The 21,000-nt window shown below is 45.7% G+C and overlaps 3 protein-coding genes and 1 non-coding gene across 6 annotated transcripts; 2 read left to right on the top strand and 2 right to left on the bottom strand.

Annotated features, from left to right (window-relative positions):
- Positions 1-5,527: 5,527 nt before the first annotated feature.
- LOC124653431 (eukaryotic translation initiation factor 5B) lies at positions 5,528-10,097 on the top strand. 2 transcript variants are annotated; one of them, XM_047192496.1, is made up of 7 exons: positions 5,528-5,569; positions 7,488-7,989; positions 8,307-8,913; positions 9,008-9,108; positions 9,201-9,281; positions 9,368-9,495; positions 9,578-10,097. In XM_047192496.1, the coding sequence occupies exons 2-7, from the start codon at positions 7,561-7,563 to the stop codon at positions 9,702-9,704; spliced, it is 1,473 nt and encodes a 490-aa protein (XP_047048452.1). In that variant the 5' UTR covers positions 5,528-5,569; positions 7,488-7,560; the 3' UTR covers positions 9,705-10,097. The 2 variants fall into 2 exon arrangements, with proteins under 2 accessions (XP_047048452.1, XP_047048453.1); XM_047192497.1 differs by having other exon boundaries at positions 5,547-5,569; positions 7,492-7,989.
- Positions 10,098-10,145: 48 nt separating this feature from the next.
- TRNAP-AGG lies at positions 10,146-10,217 on the bottom strand. Its single transcript has one exon. It is a non-coding gene; the product is annotated as a tRNA-Pro (tRNA).
- Positions 10,218-10,343: 126 nt separating this feature from the next.
- Positions 10,344-13,931, top strand: LOC124652962 (cytochrome c oxidase subunit 5C). 2 transcript variants are annotated; one of them, XM_047192015.1, is made up of 2 exons: positions 10,344-10,434; positions 13,462-13,931. In XM_047192015.1, the coding sequence occupies exon 2, from the start codon at positions 13,494-13,496 to the stop codon at positions 13,683-13,685; it is 192 nt and encodes a 63-aa protein (XP_047047971.1). In that variant the 5' UTR covers positions 10,344-10,434; positions 13,462-13,493; the 3' UTR covers positions 13,686-13,931. The 2 variants fall into 2 exon arrangements, with proteins under 2 accessions (XP_047047971.1, XP_047047970.1); XM_047192014.1 differs by having other exon boundaries at positions 10,360-10,434; positions 13,459-13,931.
- Positions 13,932-14,763: 832 nt separating this feature from the next.
- Positions 14,764-15,970, bottom strand: LOC124654009 (ocs element-binding factor 1-like). Its single transcript, XM_047193055.1, has one exon. The coding sequence runs from the start codon at positions 15,425-15,427 to the stop codon at positions 14,957-14,959; it is 471 nt and encodes a 156-aa protein (XP_047049011.1). The 5' UTR covers positions 15,428-15,970; the 3' UTR covers positions 14,764-14,956.
- Positions 15,971-21,000: the final 5,030 nt, after the last annotated feature.

The following is a 21,000-nucleotide window of genomic DNA, read 5'->3' as shown; positions in this document are numbered from 1 at the left end:
CAAAGGAAAACTACGGCTTGCGCCCTATGGAGTGGCTAAGATCCACCATGTTGACGCCGAGGAACGGACGTGTGTCAACCTTCATAGCAAATTGTCCGAAAGTTAATCGGTCTGATTCTATCGCCATTTGAATCTGTGCGCGCAATACTTTGCAGTCGTTGGTGGCGTGAGTGAACGTGTGATGCCATTTGCAGTATGGTCTACCGTTCATCTCCTGTGACGTGGGGATTTTGTGGCCTTCGGGTAACTTCAACTGTTTCTCCTTCAGCAGCAAATCAAAAATCTGCTCAGCTTTGCTCAGGTCAAAGTCAAACCCTCTTGGCGGCCCTGGTTGATTCACCCATTTGCGGGACACGAGTGCTCGCCGGCCGAGCCCATTCGGCTACCGCGACTTCCGATCTTCGGAAGGATCTTCATCCGCCTCGAGCATCGACCGGGCCTATCGTGCGCTTGTACTTGTCTTGGTACAGTTCTGGGTGGCGCTGTTCATACAACGTTAGTCTCTGGACCATGTGCGCCAACGAATTGTACTCCACTTGGAACGTCAGATCCTTGAGTGGCGCTGCGAGGCCTGCCACGGCCAGCTCGACTGCTTCTTTCTCAGACAAATGAACCGAATAACATCGGTTCTTGACAGTTCTGAAACGTTGAATGTATTCGGATATTGTTTCTCCTCGCCTTTGCCGAACTCGGGTCGGATCGGCAATGCCGGCTTCGATAGCTTCTGAATGATATTGTGTGTGAAACTGCTCTTCCGAGTTGCTTCCATGATCGAGCCGAATTTGGCTGCAACGAGGTGTACCACCCAAAAGCTGGACCGGTGAGAGATTGCGCAAAGAACCTCACGCGCAACTGATCAGATGCTGAAACCATGCCTAGTTGGGCCAAGTATCGGCTCACGTGCTCAATGGAGCTAGATCCTTCGATCCACCGAATTTTGTGAAGTCGGGGAGCCGATACTTAGGTGGCGGCGGGATCGGGTCAAACTCGTTGGGGTACGGCTTGGAATAGCCGATTATTTTCTTCTTCGGCAGGATGCCGAACTGGTCTCTCAGGACTGCACTGATCTGATCCACGGTGGAAGCTGTAGCAGTTGAGCTTTCGGGACTTGGTGTAGTGGCGTATTTAGCTAGCCACGCTTGTTTCTCAGCATCTGCTCCCAAATTCCCTGCTGCTGTAGCCATCCCTCCTGCCGTAACAATTGCTCCTGCTCCGGCAATCCCTCCTGTTGGAGTCCGGATCGCTTGCGTCCGGTTGTTGCGGTCCGGCACGTATGTGCACACGTATCCATGTGGGATCTCCTTGGGCGGCTCATATAGGAATTGATAGTCGCCGGGATCACCTCCAACCTTGTAGACAACGTATGCCGGTGAACCTTGTTGTTGTGGAGCTGCCATCGCGTACGGCAATGGTGGCCTCGGTGTGGAGTTGCATCTCTCCCTGGTGAGTCCCTAGCACAGGTCCCGAGGGGAGTACCGATGCTTCATGATTTCTTGGACCACATGAAGCGCGACGCGCTCCAAAGTATTCACCGAGGCTCTCGGAATGCCGATGCAGCGAATGAGCCACAACGTAGTTGATTTCCTGCCGCAGGGCTCTGGTACGTTCCTCCGTAGGGAGAGACAGATCCAAACCATCAAGAACGCCTTGGGGAGTGAATCCTTTAAACCTGATGCCGTGCGACCGGGTCTTCTCAAAGGAGCCGATGAGTTCGGCTTCACAGATGGCCTTTAGCTCATCGTATTTCTTCTTGTGCTCCGCAGGGAGATTCTCGTACTTGATCGGTTCGTCCGCCATCTCGGACGCAGGTGTTGACGTGGATGTTGTCGAAGATTGTTCCACCGGCGTGCCGAGAATGTGTTGCCTGCCAAAACTCACCGGCGAGCGGTGGTTAAGCAACACGAAGAGCCGGGAGGCTCCCAAGGCCGCTTAGTGGACCCCGGCACCTCGCGCCGTCCCGCAAGTTTCCTGCACACGTCCCGGCGGTTGCAAGGGCGTGCCACCCGACCTAGACCCGATCGGGAAGGTGTTAGATTGCTTCGATTGTTCCTGCATGGTAGACACGTAAACATTAAATACGAGCCCTATCGGCTCTCAGGTTGCCCTGTGGATCGGCTCAAAGAGCCGATCGCCCCATGGTTCATGCTGGATTTGCAATGACATGGGGACCCTGCTTGATCAACACAAAGCTAAACCAATCTACGACAGTTTAGGGTTTTCACCGCATAACCGGAACATCCTACGCGTAGTTGGGCCTAGCAGATACGAAAGATGATGGAAACTATCCCTAGAAGAGGCCTAAAAACCAACATTACGTTAATTCCCGGAACATCCCTTCTAGGAACGGTAAACAGCACCTAGCGCACTACCGGATCCTCCAACCCCAGCATAAGGCCTAATCATGCGGATATTAAACTAATCCTTGCGGAACAAGGAGCAACTATAACGGATCGGATCTACTAAGTATCGAACAAGCAAGATGCTGCCCTTACGCCCGGATAGGCGTAAGGGCAGCTAGGTGTCAAGGGACGGCATTGCTAAGCGGATATGCATAAGAAAAGCATCAATGCAAGCCCCAAAACACCTAAGATAAGTAGTGCTACTCGCCATAAAAAACGCTTCAGACACGAGTAGCACACGGTAGACGAATAAACGTGTATCGCCTAGATCGCAAGATGCGATCTAGGCGACATGATGCTTACCCGAAGGAAACCCTAGATGAAGGGGTGGCGATGCGCCTGGTTTGTGTTTGTTGTGAACGATGATTGTTGTTTATTTCATAAACCCTAGATACATATTTATAGTCCGGGGGACTTTCTAATTCAGGCGTGCACCGAACCGTGCACGGGCCAAACTCTAACTTCTAAACTCAGATGCGATCTAATAAAATATAGATACACGGGCAATTTAGCCCAAATTCTCGTGCAAGGCCGCTTCAAAGATGCTTCACATGTATATCCTTCAAGCCCATATCTCTTACGGCCGCTCTCCGATTTGGCCAAAATCCGGTGATAACAAGTTGGAACTTGAACATTTTCTTCTATTATTGGTGCCTCGTTCATCTGCTCCTCCTCGCCTACTTCTTTGTGCACCCCTGTTTCATCCGCCATTCCTTTCAACTTGAGCCTCCTCCTCATCGCGCTGAGTTTTGAGTGTGCTTCCTTCACAGGATTTTTTGGTGTGCGAGAGGACTTCTACAAAACAGAAACACAAAGTAAAAAAAAGGAGTAAGATGCAAACACATAAGATACAAAAAGGAGTAAAAAAGGATTAACTCATTGGTCCATACCATTTGGGGACAATATATTTTGGTGGACACAGTATAATCACCACCCTGTAACAGAAAACAACGGAATCAGTAGAAAGCATGGATGTAATAGAAGTACATTTATGTTGATTAAATTTCAAAAATTACAAAAAATGCAGTTAAAAACAACTAAGAAAGAATACCAACAATAAAAAATACATCCAATGATGATTCATGACCTATGCTTAGGCTACCAGTATGTATTAACTAATGGAAATATACATCCAATATAGTCTACTTAATTCCAAACATATATTCATCCCAAGCATGTATTAACTCCTGGGAAAGTACATCCAAATATGGTACACTGATGTGTCTGGGATGTATTAACTCCCACAAATAAACATCCAATTATGATCCATTATGATATACTTAATTTAAAAAGATATCATCCTGGGAAGTATACTGCTGGGATGTATTAACTACTTGAAATATACATCCAACATGGTACACTCATGTGTCTGGGATGTATTAACTCCCACAAATAAACATCCAATTATGATCCATTATGATATACTTAATTCAAAAAGATATCATCCTGGGAAGTATATACTGCTGGGATGTATTAACTACTTGAAATATACATCCAACATGGTACACTCATGTGTCTAGGATGTATTAACTCCCACAAATAAACATAAACAGTACAGGTGCATAATAGCCCATGGATACAGAAAAACCACAAAGCTATGAACAATACAACACCCATATACAACAGGAACGCAACCCCAATTTCACCGAATGACACATAAAATTGGTCCTAACATTGGGAGTGAAAATTAGGAGCGAAAATTGAGTGAAATTGGGAGCGAAATTAGGAGCGCCTACAGATAAAACAACAGGACTACGGTCATAGGAGGAACTAGGAAGGAGAACAGAGTCGCTCACCAACTGCAGGACTCGAACGAGAAGATGAACGCAAAAATCACTCACCGCCACAGCTCGAAACGGTCGATTCGCAAGGGGCGACGCGGAATAGGTTCGAAAATGCGACGTCCGCCAGCCTCAGACCACTCCAATCGCCGGCCGCCGCCGCCGATACAACCCTCGAAGCAAAACAACTCCGGGACCTACCGCTTCGATGCACAGGCCTAGACGAGGAATCTACGATGCAGCCTAGGCGAGCATAGCCGGAAACCCCCGCCGGGGCTTCCGCCCGAAGAGCTCGCCGCCGGTAGGTGGAGATCTAGTGGAGGTCGTCGCCGCGGAGCGGATCAGAGCGAGACAGCGGAGAGCGGAGGAAGGCGGATAATGGGGGAGAATGGGGATGGACACGAACTTCTATTTCGAACGGGAAGAAAAAAAGAAAAAGTAAACACAGTGGACGTTGCTTTCGACTGTAGCGCCGCTTGCTCCGCACCGCACAATTTTGATCCGACCACGCGGAAGGTGGAGCACGCTGTAAGACACGGCAGAGCCCAGTTACGGAATAGATTTTGCGAAAAAAAAAATCTCAAAAGCAACAAGGGAAGGATCCTACAGTACTATCGTAAGGGAAACAACTCGGAGGCACTATCTTTCTAAGCCAAAGCTTGAATGCATGATGAGCAATCGCAAATCACAAATTAATTGGTCAAGGCCGGTTCCTAAGCCACCACAAGACACAAACTTGGACGAAAAACAATTAATCAGAGAAAACAACATCGATAATTGCAAGACTGAATCGGGAGGCGGCACGGTGTGATGGATTGGAAAAAATTCAGAGAGAATAAAGTGAAATGTTGATAAAACAGGGTAAATGAATATCTCCCAAATTTCGCGAGGACAGAGGCGTGTGGCGTGGTTCCAGAGGGCGGAAATTGGATCATGATCTTTTTCTAACCCGTGTCCCTGTGGCTTAATGAAATCTGATTTTACCCGGCAAAAAAAAAGGCATGATCGTGGCGGCAGGCGAAGACGAAGAGAAACGAGGACCGCCGGTACTGGTTTGGACACGGATGGTTTTTGCGGTTTTGGTTGGTCTGGGTGGGACTGAACGGTCGGTCTGGTGCGGTCCGGTTTGAGCTCGAATGGATTGAACGGGGACCGCGTCGACCTTCGTCTTCGTCCCTCGTCTCGCCTCCCCCAAATCCATCGCCAGCCCAGGCCAACTCCCTCTCCACTCAACACAAAATTCGGCAGCGGGGCCGTCGCGCCCGCCCGTTCTGGCGACCTACCCCCCGCCGCCCCGAATTTCTGTCCAGCGTCGCTGCCTCCGCCCCGAATTTCTCTCCCTCGCCGCCGCCGACGCCCTCGGATCTCTCCTGTCAGGTCGCTACCATAGTGAGTAACGCCTCCCTCGTCCCGCCCTCCCCTCCCCTCCCCTACCTTTCTTTCTACCATCCTCATCCGTTCGTCGCATGTTTGTCCCCTGGCCAGTTGCCGCACCTTGCGTCTTGTGTTCCTATGATCTTGTCAAAAAGGGGTCTAGGGCTAATGTGGTTTCTTAGTCTATTATAACTAAATCTAGGTGTTTATGCTGCTTCCTATGTCTGGCAGAGCAAGTGTTTAGAAATGATACTATAGAATTGAAACCCAAAGTAAGTAGCTGGTCATCATCTTCAGGAATCTTGTTCGGCTTAAATGGATGCTGAACTCTGGGGGTTCAATATTTGCCAATTGGAATAATCTGGTGATTGACTGCTGTGCAATTAAAAAAAAGTTATGTTTGATTTTTCTTCAAGTAATTAGCAGAAAGCGGTACAAATATCATGCTTTCTTTGCTCCATGATGAATGAATGATCCATAAGACTCGTATTCAGCCCATGTGTTCTATTTTTAACTCCAACTTAGTTTAGTATAAAATACCATGTTTTCTTTGATCCATGATGCGTGCCTTACTTATCATCGACTGTTTATTCTACAAATTTTTGATAAGCGACACATCACTTTCAGTTAACATTGTTGTTTCTCAGCTCTGTTTTACCACCAGCTATTGTTCTCTTCTGCACTGCGGTTAATTGGTCAGCCATGTCTAGTCTGAATGTCTATTCTGCTTACCTTTGCATTGATTCTGTTGCTGCTGGAAATTATTTAGTGCTGCATTTTTTGTCCATGGCCCACTTGTGTTTATCAGTAGAAAACTACCTGATGCCTGTCTATTAGGTTATGAAAGCTTACTACCAGATGCAGACTCAACTTGATCTTACCTTCCTTAATGATAGGAATAAAGCCTAGTTTAAAGATAGGTGGATAAATAGTTTCGTAACCGTGTTCCATGGCGTGTAAAGATTTATTATATTGAATGCATGTAACATTGGCACGCCCAACCTTTTGAGTTATCAATGACCTGGAGCAGTCCTTCGCCTCGGTCGTTCTCATTTCCACAGCCCACGGATCGATGAGGTGTTCATTGCTGCTTAGAATGTAGGGAAGCAAAGAAATGCTGAGATCTTGGACATTGTTGCCTGAACCTGGAAAATCCTAGCTAAGAATGACCTATTTTTAGTCCAATAGGCTCAAACTGGAGTCTAAGCTGCTGTGTGAGGCTCGTATGTAGTCTTTAACCGTAATCTTTTGTGCATAAGTTTTTCTGTGCTGGATAGTTGTTGTACTGCTGAAAATACTGCAACGCATATTTTTCCTTTTTCAATAACTTCTTGCTGCTAGTGCCTCCCTCACAGTTTTCTGTCCAAAAAAACGTGATTCCAAGCCAGTAGAAAAATTGGTGTTAAAAAATTGTATGTTTACTGTTATTCCCGCAAAATAAATTTCTCATAAGTACCATTACCGGTGAGCTTGCAGTCGTCATAGTGATACTACTCAGTACTCACTACAGGTTCTGTAGTCTTAAGTTATAATCTATTTTTCCAACATTTTGACTTACACTCTAGGCCCTTTTGGGAATGTAAGAATTTCATGCGAGTTTTAGAGCAATTGTTATGTTCCTGAATAAATGTTTGCAATCCATTATTATGGTTATTAGTAAGTAGGGTCACTTATATATTACTCAATATTGTAAGAAGGTAATACTGCCCATTTCAATGCCACAGAGACACACCCAAGATAACATATTTTTTCATGAGACCTGTATAATTAATTAACCCCCTAAAATTAGTTCAAATGCAGTTATCATTGTTGACATAAGTCACGTGCGTGAGAGAGCCACCAAGCAAAGCCCTCTATTGCGAAAATCGAGCTTTTCTACATCAACATATCTAGCAGAGACATGTCTTTTATTCATGTATTTTATCTTATCTAGTTAGAAGAAGTGCCTGGGAAGCACAGCGAGGAGTCCCAGACCAGAGAGGAATCCTGCTGTGTAGCAGTCATCCATGTCATCTAGGAGTAATTCGAAGAGGTTGCCTTCAGATGACAATGTTGCCTCTGATGGAGGACTCCGAAGACGAGAGATTTATCTGAACGGGCCTTCCCTGGAGCGTGCTTCCAAGCGTATCACCGAGGGTGTTCTATCCCCTTCAAGCATGAAAAACTCAAATAAGAGCAAAGGGACCAACCAGTTGCATTCCGAGGCCTCGGGAAGTAATTCAAGAAAGAGTGAGAGCAGGCATGTGATACATGTGTCTGCGGGGAATGATGATTTATCAACCACTCAAAAACCGAGGAAAGTGAAGCTCAAAATTGGTGGAATTAGTCGGACTATACCAGCAAAACCAAATCCTAATTTACCAGATTCCAGGTCTTCAGCTGCAAAGCCTACACAGCTGGGAGATTCATGGCACCGGCAAAAGCACGGTAATCAGGTAACCAACAAGCGATCTGTATCTTTTTTCCATAGTGTACTTGCAGCTGAACAGAAACATCATTTTTATTTAAGAGAAGAAAATTCACTAGCCTGCTGTGATCAAGTTCCTCAAGGAATGCTAGTTGGTGTTGCTAGGACATACACATGCAGTTTCTAGCAAGCTATTTCTTGTATCTCACAATCTTGGTACTATACCTCTTCTGATTAATATTTTACATGTTATGGTGTTATTTGGGTTATTTGTGATTCACAATTCTTTTATACTTCAAATTGCTACCCTATATTGATGATTGATAAAAAATGAATTACTTTCAGACTGAAGGCGCAAAAGATAAAAGTAGGTTACCCTCTTCTCAAGACAAGAAAACAAAAAAACTGAGAACAATTGAAGATACCTTCACTCCGGAACAACCTGCCAAAGTTCAGAGAGAATCATCTTCAGATCCTGTCCGGAAGAGTAGGAGGATTGCTAAGAAATCAAACTTTGACAGTGAATTTGATGAGGAATATGATGCAAGTACTCTTGAAAATCTTGGAGCTTCTAATGTTAATGATGGTCATGGTCGTGATTCTAAAAACAAAGGAGGAAGTAACTCTAAGAATAATGCCTCAAAGAAAGATAGAAGTAGGAGCACAGTTTATGAGGTTGATAATGATTTTGCTACACCCCAATCAAATAGAGATGGGAAGAAAAGGTCGATGGATAATTCTGTTGCTGATGCTGATAATACTGAAGAGGAACTGGCCTCTGATAGTGAACTCGAACCCGGAAACAAGAAGCAGAAGGCAGTCACTGAGTCACCTGCCAATGTTAAGATTGAACCTCTCACGACACGTCGCCGAGCCCTCCAGTCATGGATGGATGGGAACAGCAACAGTACCGTTGAGTTCCCTGACGGTTTACCAGCAGCTTCCTCAAGAAGTACATACTGCCTATACTAAGCTATCTTGTTGCTCATTCTAACTTGACTTAGTCTTGTACTGATTTGGTTTTGGGCATCTTTCTGTGGCTCCAGGCAAGAAGGAAAAGCTCTCTGATGCAGAGATGCTCGCCAAGAAGGCTGAGGCCGCTCAACGGCGCAAGTTGCAAGTGGAGAAAGCCACAAAAGAAAGCGAGGTTGGAGAGATATTTGCTTACCTTGTTTTTAACCTACTGGAATAGGTTTAGTCACAGTTCCTAGGGGTTCTGAAAACTGTTAATCTCTACAGGCTGAAGCTATAAGGAAAATATTGGGCCTGGACACCGAGAAGAAGAAAGAAGAGAGGAAGCAAAAGGAGCGAGAAGAGAAGGTTCATTGCATTATTTGGCCATGCTCATTACACTCTTGTGTTTCTACCACAACTATCTTCTGAAAAAGTTCATGTGTTTTACTCAGGAGAAGGCAGCCAGGGCGGAAGAACTAGCCAGAAACTCCATCCGCTGGGTCATGGGCCCCACGGGCACGGTGGTTTCGTTCCCTGATTCTGTAGGCCTCCCCAGCATCTTCAACTCCAAGCCCTGCAGGTAGCCAATCCTTTTATCCTTTTTGTTCTCGCTATTAAATGTGCGCCTCACAATATGTTCTCACATTGCTGTCATCACCCAGCTACCCTCCCCCACGTGAGAAGTGCGCCGGACCGTCGTGCACGAACGTGTACCGGTACAGGGACTCGAAGCTGAAGCTCCCCCTCTGCAGCCTGGAGTGCTACAAAGCCGTCCGTGGGAACGCTTGATTCTGACCGTGCTGGAGTTGTGCCGAGCTACTGTTTCCGCAGCCGCATCCTGGTCTGGTCCATGCACAGTCGAAAAATAAGAGAGAGGATGGTCACTCCTCCTGACGATGCAAAAAATTTGTTGTTTGATCCAATAAGAGCATGCTCATCGCGTGCAGTCATGCATAGTTACAGTTAGATCTGCGGGTAAAAATGTTTCTCTGGTACTGCACCAGTTTGTTTACTGATCCATCAGTTGTACTGAACTAGATGATGTCCAAGTAGATATTACACATACATATATATAGAGAAAATTGCAGAACAAGTTAGTTTTTTTTCTCGTGTGTTTTGTGAGTTGGTGTTGGAACCAATAAACAAAGAGTTGTTGTAATAAGAAGCGAAAAGTTATACTGCTATGAACAAATTTACTTTACTGTTACAATTGAAAAACAAAAAATATCTGGGGCATTCCGAGAATTGAACTCGGGACCTCTCGCACCCTAAGCGAGAATCATACCACTAGACCAAATGCCCTTTGTTGTTTAGCTACCGAAAACAACTTATATAAAAGTTCACACTTTGCATGCGCAACGGACCAGGTCTGCCACCCGTGTGGACCGGGCCCGTCCGCGAATCTCAGGCTTTAAAATGGTGTTTCCGCAAAAACGCATTCTCCCAAACAAATCGAAGAGTTCGGGTCTCTCTCTCGCGGCGGCGCAGGCGTCTCTCCTCCATCTCCGGCGGCGGAAAGGTCAGGCCCCCTCCCATCTCCTTCCTGCACCGCTCGAACCCGCTTGATTCAATTACTCTCCTGTGTCTCGGTTTCCTATACGACCTTCTAGCGGATCGGATCCTAGGTTTTCTTCCTATAAATCGTTAGGAACCGTTCTAGATCTGCGTTCTTGGTGCTTGGGTTAACCATTTCGGTGGGGTTGCTGACGTCCTGGATCGACGAACAACGGATTCGGGCTATTACGCGGTGATTTAGGGGGGAATGATACGTAGGGGATCCGATACGTGACGGCGGCAGCGACGAAACCACGGCATGCGGTTCCCCTGTCCGGCGCGACTTTTTTGGTTGTTTTATTTTTGTTCGTAGCTTGACCTGTGTTTTGAGGGCTTTGTGATTTGGACTAGGAAATGGTTCGCTAGGGAAGGAAAATCTTTCCCTGTATTTTCTGTGTCTCGCTCATGAAGTTGGCATTTTCCATACATTGCGCGGTATTAGCCTCTAACATCCTGTAACATGTATGAATGTTGCCATCTATATTTACTCAGCAGCCTGCATCCTGTTCATGAAGTTGCTGCTACTTGTGTAGGTGCTAGATATTTAATCTTTGACTTGCCATGGGCATTAATTAGTTGATGCCATGTGAATCTTTTTTGATGATTCTAGCTAGTTCATTGTGGTAGGGCACTCTCTCTGCTACAGTCAGCGCATTACTATTGTGCTCATTTCATGTCTGCATAATTCTGATAAGAACTGTCAAGTTTTATGGCGATTGTCTTGTATCTGCATATGTTTTCATATATATAGTTGCTGTGCTATCAGCAGTAGCATTACATGTTTTGTGAGTTATTATTATTTGAAATTTCCTGCTGCTATGGGGCCCTATAAACCACTGTCAGTGTCTGCAAATGAGGTTCTAGATGTTTTGGTGGTGTTAGTACCTGAGTGAGGTTCTTCCTGTTTTGATGCTTGGGTTATCCATTTCGGCGAGGTTGCTGACGGCCTGGACCGCCGACCAACAGATTGGGGCTATTACGCGGTGATTTAGATGGGAGAGAGGCGAAGAGAAATACGTAGGGGCTCCGAACGCCGTAAGCTCGGTGTGCGGTTCCCCCATCCGGCGCGACTTTTTGGTGTATTAATATTTGTTCGTAGGTTGGCCTGTGATTTTGAGGACTTCACGATTTGGATTAGGAAATGGGTGTCCAGGAAAGCGAAATCGTTCTCTGTGACAAGATTTGAATGTGTGTATCAGACAGCCTATGTGGTTCTGTATTGGGGAGTTAGAGATTAACCATAGCCCCTGCCTCTCCATGGTTTGGCGCAGTGGTGGCTAGTGGGACATCATATGTTGACTAGTGCGGTATTTTCTGTGTATATTAGCCTCTTAACATCCCAGAACATGTATGAATGTTGCCATCTATTTACTCAGCAACATGCATCCTGTTCATGAAGTTACTGCTACTTGTGTAGTTGCTAGATATTTAATCTTTGACTTGCCATGGGCATTAATTAGTTCGTGCCATGTGACTGTTTTTTTGATGATTCTGGTCATTTCATTTTCTAGGGCACCCATAATATCTCTCTGCTACAGTCAACACATTACAGTTGTACATTCATCTTTTCATTTCATGTATGCATAACTCTGATAAAAATTGTGAAGTTTCATGGGGATTATCTTGTATCTGCATATGTTTTCGTATGTACAGTTGCTGTGTTATTAGGAGTAGCATTACAGGTTTTGCGAGGTATTACTATTTGAAATGTCCTGCTGATATGGGGCCCTGTAAACTACTGTTGTGTCTGTGAACGAGGTTCTAGCTTTTTGGTTTCGTTAGTACCCTAATGAGCGTATCAGAAGTGTATGCTAGCTAGATTCATGTCCTTTCAGTATCCCAAAGCAGGGAATATCTTTTTCTTTGTCAAGGTGTCTGTTCAAACTAAGCCACCCCCAATGCAAACTTATTATAGATCTCATCTAAGTGTGCATGCATTTTCTTTTCTCTTGGGATTTCTTTGCTGGCAAGCATTTGTTTCTTTTCTCTGTGATCTTATGAATATAAGAACCAGTTTCTTCACTTTTGTTGGAGCTTGTCTTTAACTCCTGAATTCTGCATTGTTTGAAGAAAATGACCTGTTGTTACACTCAAGATGCCATGTTCTGCAAGCCAAATGTTACTGATTTCTTGTTTTGAAAGTATTTCTTATGAAGTACTCCCTCTATCCCATAATATAAGATGTTATTGCAACCGATATACTCCTATGTTTTCTCCAACATCTTATATTATGGGACGGAGGGAGTAATGCTTAATTTGAGTGGTCATTGTTGCGTATGCTAAGATGCTAATAATATGGTTAATCTGATGATGGATGACAAGGAAATTTCTCCAACTAATTTGCTTTGCCTCATTTGTGCTTTGATGACTACGACGGTTGTGTCCTGTGTGCATGAGTGGCAGGTTAGGTGAAGGGTACACTGCATACATTTGTTTTTCTGTTGAAAGAATCAATGATTGATGCTGAGGATGCAACCATTTATTGTGTCACATTTATTTCCTGCTCCATCTTAAAGATATCTTTCAAAAAACTTGGGCGGTGGAATAGGATGTTCCTAGGATGCAAAATATAGGGAACTGACTCTTTTTGTAACAACTGTTGTGAAGAGAGGTTGCCCTGATCAGTCAAGGAATCAGAACCTCTCTAATCATACTCTACTTTTTGTCAATGCATTCTGGTTTTACACAGCTTCGTCAGCTATTTACATCTCAAAGTATTTCGAGTTGTTTATTTCTATTCTAGCTCTTACAGTTTCACCTTTTTTTTAGAAGTTCTTGCGTCAGTTACGTCTTGACAATTCGTATGACTTGTTTTTTGTGCAATTCACCCAAGTGGCCTTTGAAGGCGTGAAAAACCATAGATCATGGCCTGATTGTTTTATGTTGTGTGCACATGCCTGCATATATTTAAAGTATCTTTCTGCCTTGGTGAAGATATTCTGTCTCCATGTTCCCAAGAAATCAGCTCACAGAATCTTCTCAATTTCAGCAGGCATTTCGGCATCTGAGCCCAACAGCTAGCAAATGGCAGGCGGCAGAATTGCACATGCTACCCTCAAGGGTCCGAGCGTGGTGAAGGAGATCTTCATTGGACTCACCCTCGGGCTGGTTGCTGGTGGTATGTGGAAGATGCATCACTGGAACGAGCAGAGGAAGACTCGATCCTTCTATGACATGCTTGAGAAGGGTCAGATCAGTGTCGTTGTCGAGGAGTAGTTCTGCCGTGCTGGACCTGAAGCTCTGCATCCTCAAAGTCTTTTGTCATTTTGTTTTTGCCAGTAATTTTCTGAAACTCCCTGGAGGGCATGACAAATTGATTGCTGTGGAGATTGTCATGAAAATAAGCACCACTATTTGAGCACATCGAACCAAATTTACATTTGCCTTGTCTTTGACATCTTAAATGTCTCTCATATCTGTCACAAACAAAATTGACATCAATACGATTTAGATGTCCTGATATATTACTGTGATCCTTTTTATGGGTGAGCTCATACTTTTGGCTGAGTGCAATGGTGGCATACCTAACAGGCTACTTATGTTTGATATTATCATGAATGGAACAAGCACCATCGTCAGTCTTGACCTATAACTGTTGTGCATCTATTTGGTGTCGTCATTTGGTTCGGTCAAGATAAGTTTTTAAGGTTTTCGTGTGCCTTTCACCATCGTTTTCGTATATCGTCATGAGTGTTTAGTTGTTTGATGACATCCTCGTTTACGCTACGGTCATTAACCATTATTGCTTGATTACCGTGCAAAGGCGAAAGGAGCATATACGTATGTGATGTTGCATCTTGTTATACTAATAACACGCATCTTGACGGTAGACAAACTTGTGAGTTGGAAGCTACTAGTATATGATTCTTGTCATATTGCTTTTTGCGCCTGAAAAAGTTGGAATAGATGCAAGACACACAACAGAGAGCTGTCAGACAGAATCCCCCAAGGAACCTTGAAACTGAAGATCTGTCTCTGCTTTTGAGCACTTGATGTTTCTCTGCACTCAAGGTGATTCGATGCCTTTCAACTTACTACTATTTGTTAATTTGATATGAGTACACAGATTATGAGATTTCGATTTGAGCACAAAAAAGTTATTGAGGAACTTTTCTTTCATTCGACACGAAGCCAGCGTCTATCATCAGATATGATGAATACTTGGAACAGGATTAACATTGAGCACTGAAACAAACATAATGTTCATCACAAGTTCAGAGTACATAGACCACAACCAAACATATAACTTACTGACCCTTGTTATTACATAGGACTTGGACGACGACAATGACAATGACAACAACAAGCACTTACTGACACTTACTGAAACATAAACACAACATAGAGCAGCAAACTAGGCCTTGTAATAGTCCTCAAGGCAGCAGCCAAGTAGAGAGCAATCTAGCTCTGTTCTTCCTCGTTGCCAACCGCAGCACAGCTCCTGCTGGACAGAAAGATCTTGAATTATTGATCCAATCATGGGCGGATCAGTACTGGAGCATGTGCGTTGCGGTGGCGGCGATGGGCATGGCGGTGGCCGGGTAGGGGATCTGCCACGGCCGGAGCAGGGGGTCGTCGGGCGGGCACTCCTCCTGGATGTCCATGGCGACGCCGCTGAACTCCTCGACGACGCGGAGCACCTGGTTGACGGAGCGCAGGCGGTCGCCGAGCTCGGCGGCGCGCGCCCGGAGCACCGTGTTCTCCTGGTCGACGCGCACGAACTGCCCCGCGATGTCGTTGGCGCGCCCCAGCACGCGCGCGTTCTCGGCCTTGAGCCGCGCCACCTCCTGCACCAGCTCGTCCAGGTGCTGCTGCTTCCGCAGCCTCGACCGCCGCGCCGACTCCCGGTTCGACAGCCGCCGCTTCTCCCGCCGGTTGTCCCCGGCCGCGAACGTGCCCGCCGAGTCGCCGTCCGACCCGGACAGCCTTCCTCCCGGCGACAGAGACGACGACGACATCTTCGCTCGCACCGAAATGGATCCCTACTTGGCTACTGCTGATGCTGCTGCTGCTACCGTTCTTATTTATCACTTGTCGAAGCAAGAAGAAGAAAGAAAGCAAGAAGAAGAAGAAGAGGAAAGTTGTACTACTAGCAATGGAAGATTGAGAGGGCCAATTATGAAATCACATAAAAGTAGTAGAGGAAGACGACGGAGAAGGACTGGAGGAAGCAGGACCGGCGCAGGTGAGTGGCGATCTTCATAAAGCTCAGAGATTGCGCTTCTGCATGCTTGGACAAACCATGGCCAGCAAGAACCTCCAGCGCAGAAAAACCCAGATCTAGCCTAGCAAGAAGAACAGCAGCAGCAGCTCCCACAACCCCCCGAAACCGGTTCTTGGACAGAGAAAGAAACTGGGACCTGATCAATCACACGATGAGAGGGATACTGGAGACCCAGAGGAGCGGAAGCTCGAGCTAGCAGAGGAGTGGGCTGGGAGCTCGGGGCTTGGTTGGCCTGGAGAGCAATGGCAGCCACCCAATCGGAGGAGGAAGAGAGGAAGGAAGGGGGAGGGGATCAGGTCAGGGTGGAGGGGTTATTTATTGGCGGGGCGAGGGCACTTACGTAACTTCAGGTTGAAGGGCATTCTCGTAATTTCGAGCAAGGGTATTTGTGTAATTTTCCCGAGATCGCATCAACGGCGTATGTGTGTTGTTCTAGATGGACGGAGAGGGTAGAAAGGTGGAGGAATCTTTGCTGGTCCGGTGCTGGGTGGCTCTCCGTGGCCCTGTGTGGGGGATGGGTTTTTATTTTGTGTGAGGTTGCTTTTGTCAAATTGCTATGTGCACAATGGGTGGTGAACCACAGATGCCGAGTGCGTGGTGACACCCTCTCCTCGCGGTTTTAGGACCGTTTGCAGGGTGGCGTGCCGTGTTTGTGATGTACTTATCTTGCTTCGAGAGAAGCGTTGTCTGTTAGATGGAAGTGTCTGTTTATATTTTTTGTAAAATTGTCATACATTTTGCTTTTTTGTCGGTGTCTACATACCAGCTCATGTGTTACTGCATTAATGTCTCGATGTGTTTTTGGTTTTACTACAGCTGTTGTTGGCAGGGACGGAGCTGCCTTGAAGCGTGGCCCCAATGAAAAATACAAAATCCTTCATTACTTAGGCTGGTGCCAACGCGGGCGGTAGCCGGGGCTCTACCGCCCGGGGCGGGGCGGGAGGCGGGCTGGAGGCGGGCGGGACGGGAGGGAGGGCGCCGGCGGGGGCGCCCGGCGGTAGCGCCCGCTCCCGCCGGCCGGCGCCCGCGTTGGCGGCGGGAGGGAGGCGGGAGCGGGGCGGGAGGCGGGGCGGCGCGATGGCGGGGCTGGGCGGGAGGCGAGGCGGGCGGTAGGGCGGGCGACGAGGGCGTTAGGCGGGCGGGAGGCGGGGCCGGAAGCGGGCGAGAGTGGGCGGGAGCGGGGCGGGAGTGGGGCGGCGGTGCCCAACGGCTAGGCGACGTGCCGCGACGCGATTGGTCCACGTCGGCCTAGCCGTTGTCGATTCAAAAACCCTATAAATACCCCCATATGTTTTCGACCATTCCACACCTCCACTCTCCATTTCCACTCCACTCTACACCATGTCTTCATCCAGCGAGCGGTTCGAGCGACGGAGTGGAGGGTGATTTCATCGCCGCATTCCAGCGAGGAGTATGAGGAGGAGATGCAAGCCGAGGAGGTGGTGCCAAGACGTCGGCGCCGCCGACGGTTCATCGGCGTGATCGTGTGGGTGCCCACGATCGGCTCTTCGAGGACTACTTCGCCGACGACTGCAACTATCCTCCGAGCTACTTTCGGCGAAGGTATCGGATGAGACGATCCCTCTTCCTGACCATTGTGGCTAGATTGGGTGAATACTCTCCGTATTTCACCCAAAGAGATGATGCTCTCAACCGTGCTTGGTTTCTCTCCCTGCAAAAGTGTACTGCGGCTTTGCGTCAGTTAGCTTATGGAGCCGGTGCAGATACAATAGATGAGTGGCTTAAGTTAGCTAGACAAACTTCATCAGATTGTCTAGATAGATTATGTGAAGGCATCATTGATTGTTACGGGGAGACGTTTTGCCGTCGCCCAACTCGTGGAGGATACTCGGCGGTCGTTAGCGAAAGCCGAGGAGCGTGGCTTTCCGGGCATGTTAGGGAGCATCGATTGCATGCATTGGCAGTGGAGGAACTGCCCGGTGGCTCATGCTGGCCAATTCACAAGGGAGACATCAAACACCCTACCATAATCTTAGAAGCCGTTGCGTCGTATGATCGTTGGATCCGGCATGCCTTTTTGGAGTGGCCGGGTCCAACAACGACCTCAATGTACTTGAACCGGTCGCCCTTGTTCACCGATGTGCTTAGGGGAGAAGCACCCGTAGTGAACTTCACGGTGAATGGACACGAGTACAACTATGGTTACTACCTTGCCGACGGCATCTACCCCTCCGGCCGGTGTTCATGAAAGGTGTTACTCTTCCACAAAATGAAAAGCGGCGAGTGTTCACTTCCGCTCGATCGGCGCATCGCAAAGATGTCGAGTGTGCCTTTGGAGTGTTGAAGTCTAGGTTCAACATTATAGCAGTTCCGGGACGCTCCTACTCCGGGCGTACTCTTGGATTGATCATGCGTGCATGTGTCATTCTGCACAACATGATCATTGACGATGAGCGTGGACAAAATTTGGACAACATCTATGAGACAGTTGCTTCAAATGTCGGCCTCGCAATACACCGGCATGCACCACCAAGCCTAGCAGCCAGGATTCGGATGGACACCGAAATGAGGGAGTCACCGATGTATACACAGCTCCGAGCATGATTTGATGGAGCATGTGTGGGCTAATTCCTAGATTTTATGTAATTTTTTCAGATTTTTATGTAATCTTTTCAGATTTTTATGTAATTTTTGTTATGATGTAATCGGTAACAATTTTAGTTCAATAAAATAATTTCCTTGCATTATTTATATTGTTGTAACGTAAACAAAGATATGCTCATGTTGAAGAGAGAGAAAAGGCGACGTGGAGGAGAGAGAACTAAAGCTGGCACTATAGCCTGTGCATTGGCACCGTGTGGTGAGAGTGGGGTGAGAGTGGAGTGAGAGTGGGCCAAAAGCTGACGTGGCGGGGCGGGAGGCAGGCGGTGCGTTGGCACCAGCCTTAGTATGAGCTACTATTTACTATGGAGGATGGCCCCCGGTGTATTAGAGTGATTATAGTGATGACTCCATCGACAATATAGACACTTTTTTTCAGCTTCATCCCTGGTTGTTAGCTAACATAACGATTTGGTTTTACTTTACATAATGTAATGTACCTAGCTTTCAGAACAAACAAATCTAGTTCTCTTGGTATAGTCTAGAACCATATCCTTTTAAAAAAAAAAAGTCTAGAACCATCTTCAGAGACACTTTACAGTTGTGGTTTCGATTTCTTGAACTTGCCTTGCTTTTGGTTGACGTTCATGATGTAGCTATCTTGTTTCGAGGAGCGATGACTGTTAGATTATTTGGACTTTCTTTCACTAGATGAGTGTGACGTATCTATCTTGTTTCAAGGAACGGCGTCCGTCAATTTTTTTTTTGGACTTGCCTTGGTTTAGGCGTAAAGTAGGGGTTTATGTTGTTAGTAAAATTGTCATATCTATTTTTGTTTGTTTCTATATACCAACCCATGTGTTATTGTATTAGTGACTAAATATAGAGGGTGGCGCCAAAGAGTGGTGTGCCGTGGGGGCATTGGGCGCATGATGAAACCTTTGCTAGGCACTTTACGCAGCGTTAGCGGGGACGGACGGTGCGGGCACGTTCATGAAGTATCTATCTTGCTTCGAGGAGGGTTGTCCATCAGAATTTGTACTTTCCATGCTTTCAGCGGAAATGTGTGTCAATATTTTTTTTTGGTAAAATGTTCATGCGAGGTTTTACTTTTTGTCAATGTCTACATACCAACCCATGTATTATTGTATTATTAATATCTCATTATTATTATTATTATTATCATCATCTCAATATCATTATTTGGCTACACTACAGGTAGTTGTTGGCTAACATAACGTATTTGGTTTTACGGATGTTAGTGTTGTATATGGTATTATATGAATCTTGTAGTTTATATAATTTAATGTACCCCACTTTTAAGAATGAACCAATCTAATTCTCCAACTCTCGATGTAATCTAAAAAATCTTCTAAGACAGTTCACAACCGTGAGCTACCGGGTGACAGTTTACGAGACACTCCATAGAAAATAAGATTTTTTGGTGTGTGTGTGTGTGTGTGGGGGGGGGGGGGGGGTGACCTGCTTGTGATGTACTACCAATCCCAATTATCTACCAAAAGATAGCTACATCACGAACGTTTTTTGTGGAAATATGTTCGTTAGATCTTTTTGGACTCACCTTGATTTCGGTGGAAATGTGTGTATTTATATTTTCATTAAAATTGTCGTACATTTTTTGTGTCAACATACCAACTCCTGTGTTACTGTATTGTAATATCCCAGGTTTAGAGGCAATAAAATGAGAGAACACCAAAGTGTGCATTGCATTCATGCATAGAAAATCCGGGGAATTTTCGCGCTTCAAATAAAACTTACCACGATGAATCGAAGTTTCACTTGACTTGCTTGGAATTGAAGTAGATCATCAAGTCAAGCGCTATAAACTTCACTTGTGATCTTTGCTAAAAAACCTTGTTTTGGGTAGAGATGATTTGATCTATGGATTAGATCAAATGGAATTAGATTTACAACAACACATTCTTGAAGAATCAAACTCTAACTTATTAACACTTAAAAGTTAGCAACTACCTTTGTGTGTAATTTAAATTCACTTATAAATAAGGTAAACCACGGGGTCTAAAGTGCATAAAAGTCACACATTCTTGTTTAAATCATAACTTATTAAATACATGGAATATCATAAAACTAAATCCATTTACATTACGAATTATAGTTCAAACTATTTGAATCAAACTAACTATGAGTATTTTGAAACTCATATGACCATGCCTTGGTGAAATCAAACCCAACTATCCAAAATTGAGGAATAACCCTCAACATTAACCTTTTCACCAATATTATATTATAAATCCAATCAAATATAATATAGTGACTCATCAACAATAATAAAACCATCCACAAGATATTTAGTAGCAAATGCCACTTGGCTATCCAAAAATAAATCATAGGAGAGGATAATGATCTATGCCACATGGGATGAAAATATCTACATGACTTGCTTTCCAAGCTATGCCACCTCATGCTCAAAGGATTGCTATGGATGAGGGCATGACAACCAAGCACCTTACTCATCAAACCAACACAAGAGTCACCACTTATGTGTCATGATACTAGAGCTTGCCCAAGCCTATAAATAGAGCCACACCCTTCATCCATTTGGACACCTTGTACCATGCTACAAGGAAACCAAACACTTGAGACCTTCCATGTGAATTAGCTAGGATCAAGATGAAGAAGCTAGGAGGTGGAGGCATACCACAAGATGCAGGTTTATCGGATTTCCTGAAGAACAAGCTACAGAAGATTGCAAGGTAGAATTCC

The sequence above is a fragment of the Lolium rigidum genome, chromosome 5, assembly GCF_022539505.1.
Source record: "Lolium rigidum isolate FL_2022 chromosome 5, APGP_CSIRO_Lrig_0.1, whole genome shotgun sequence".
Lineage (NCBI taxonomy): Eukaryota > Viridiplantae > Streptophyta > Magnoliopsida > Poales > Poaceae > Lolium > Lolium rigidum.
Note: the sequence above shows the minus strand (reverse complement) of the source record. Positions and strands in the feature narration are given on the sequence as shown.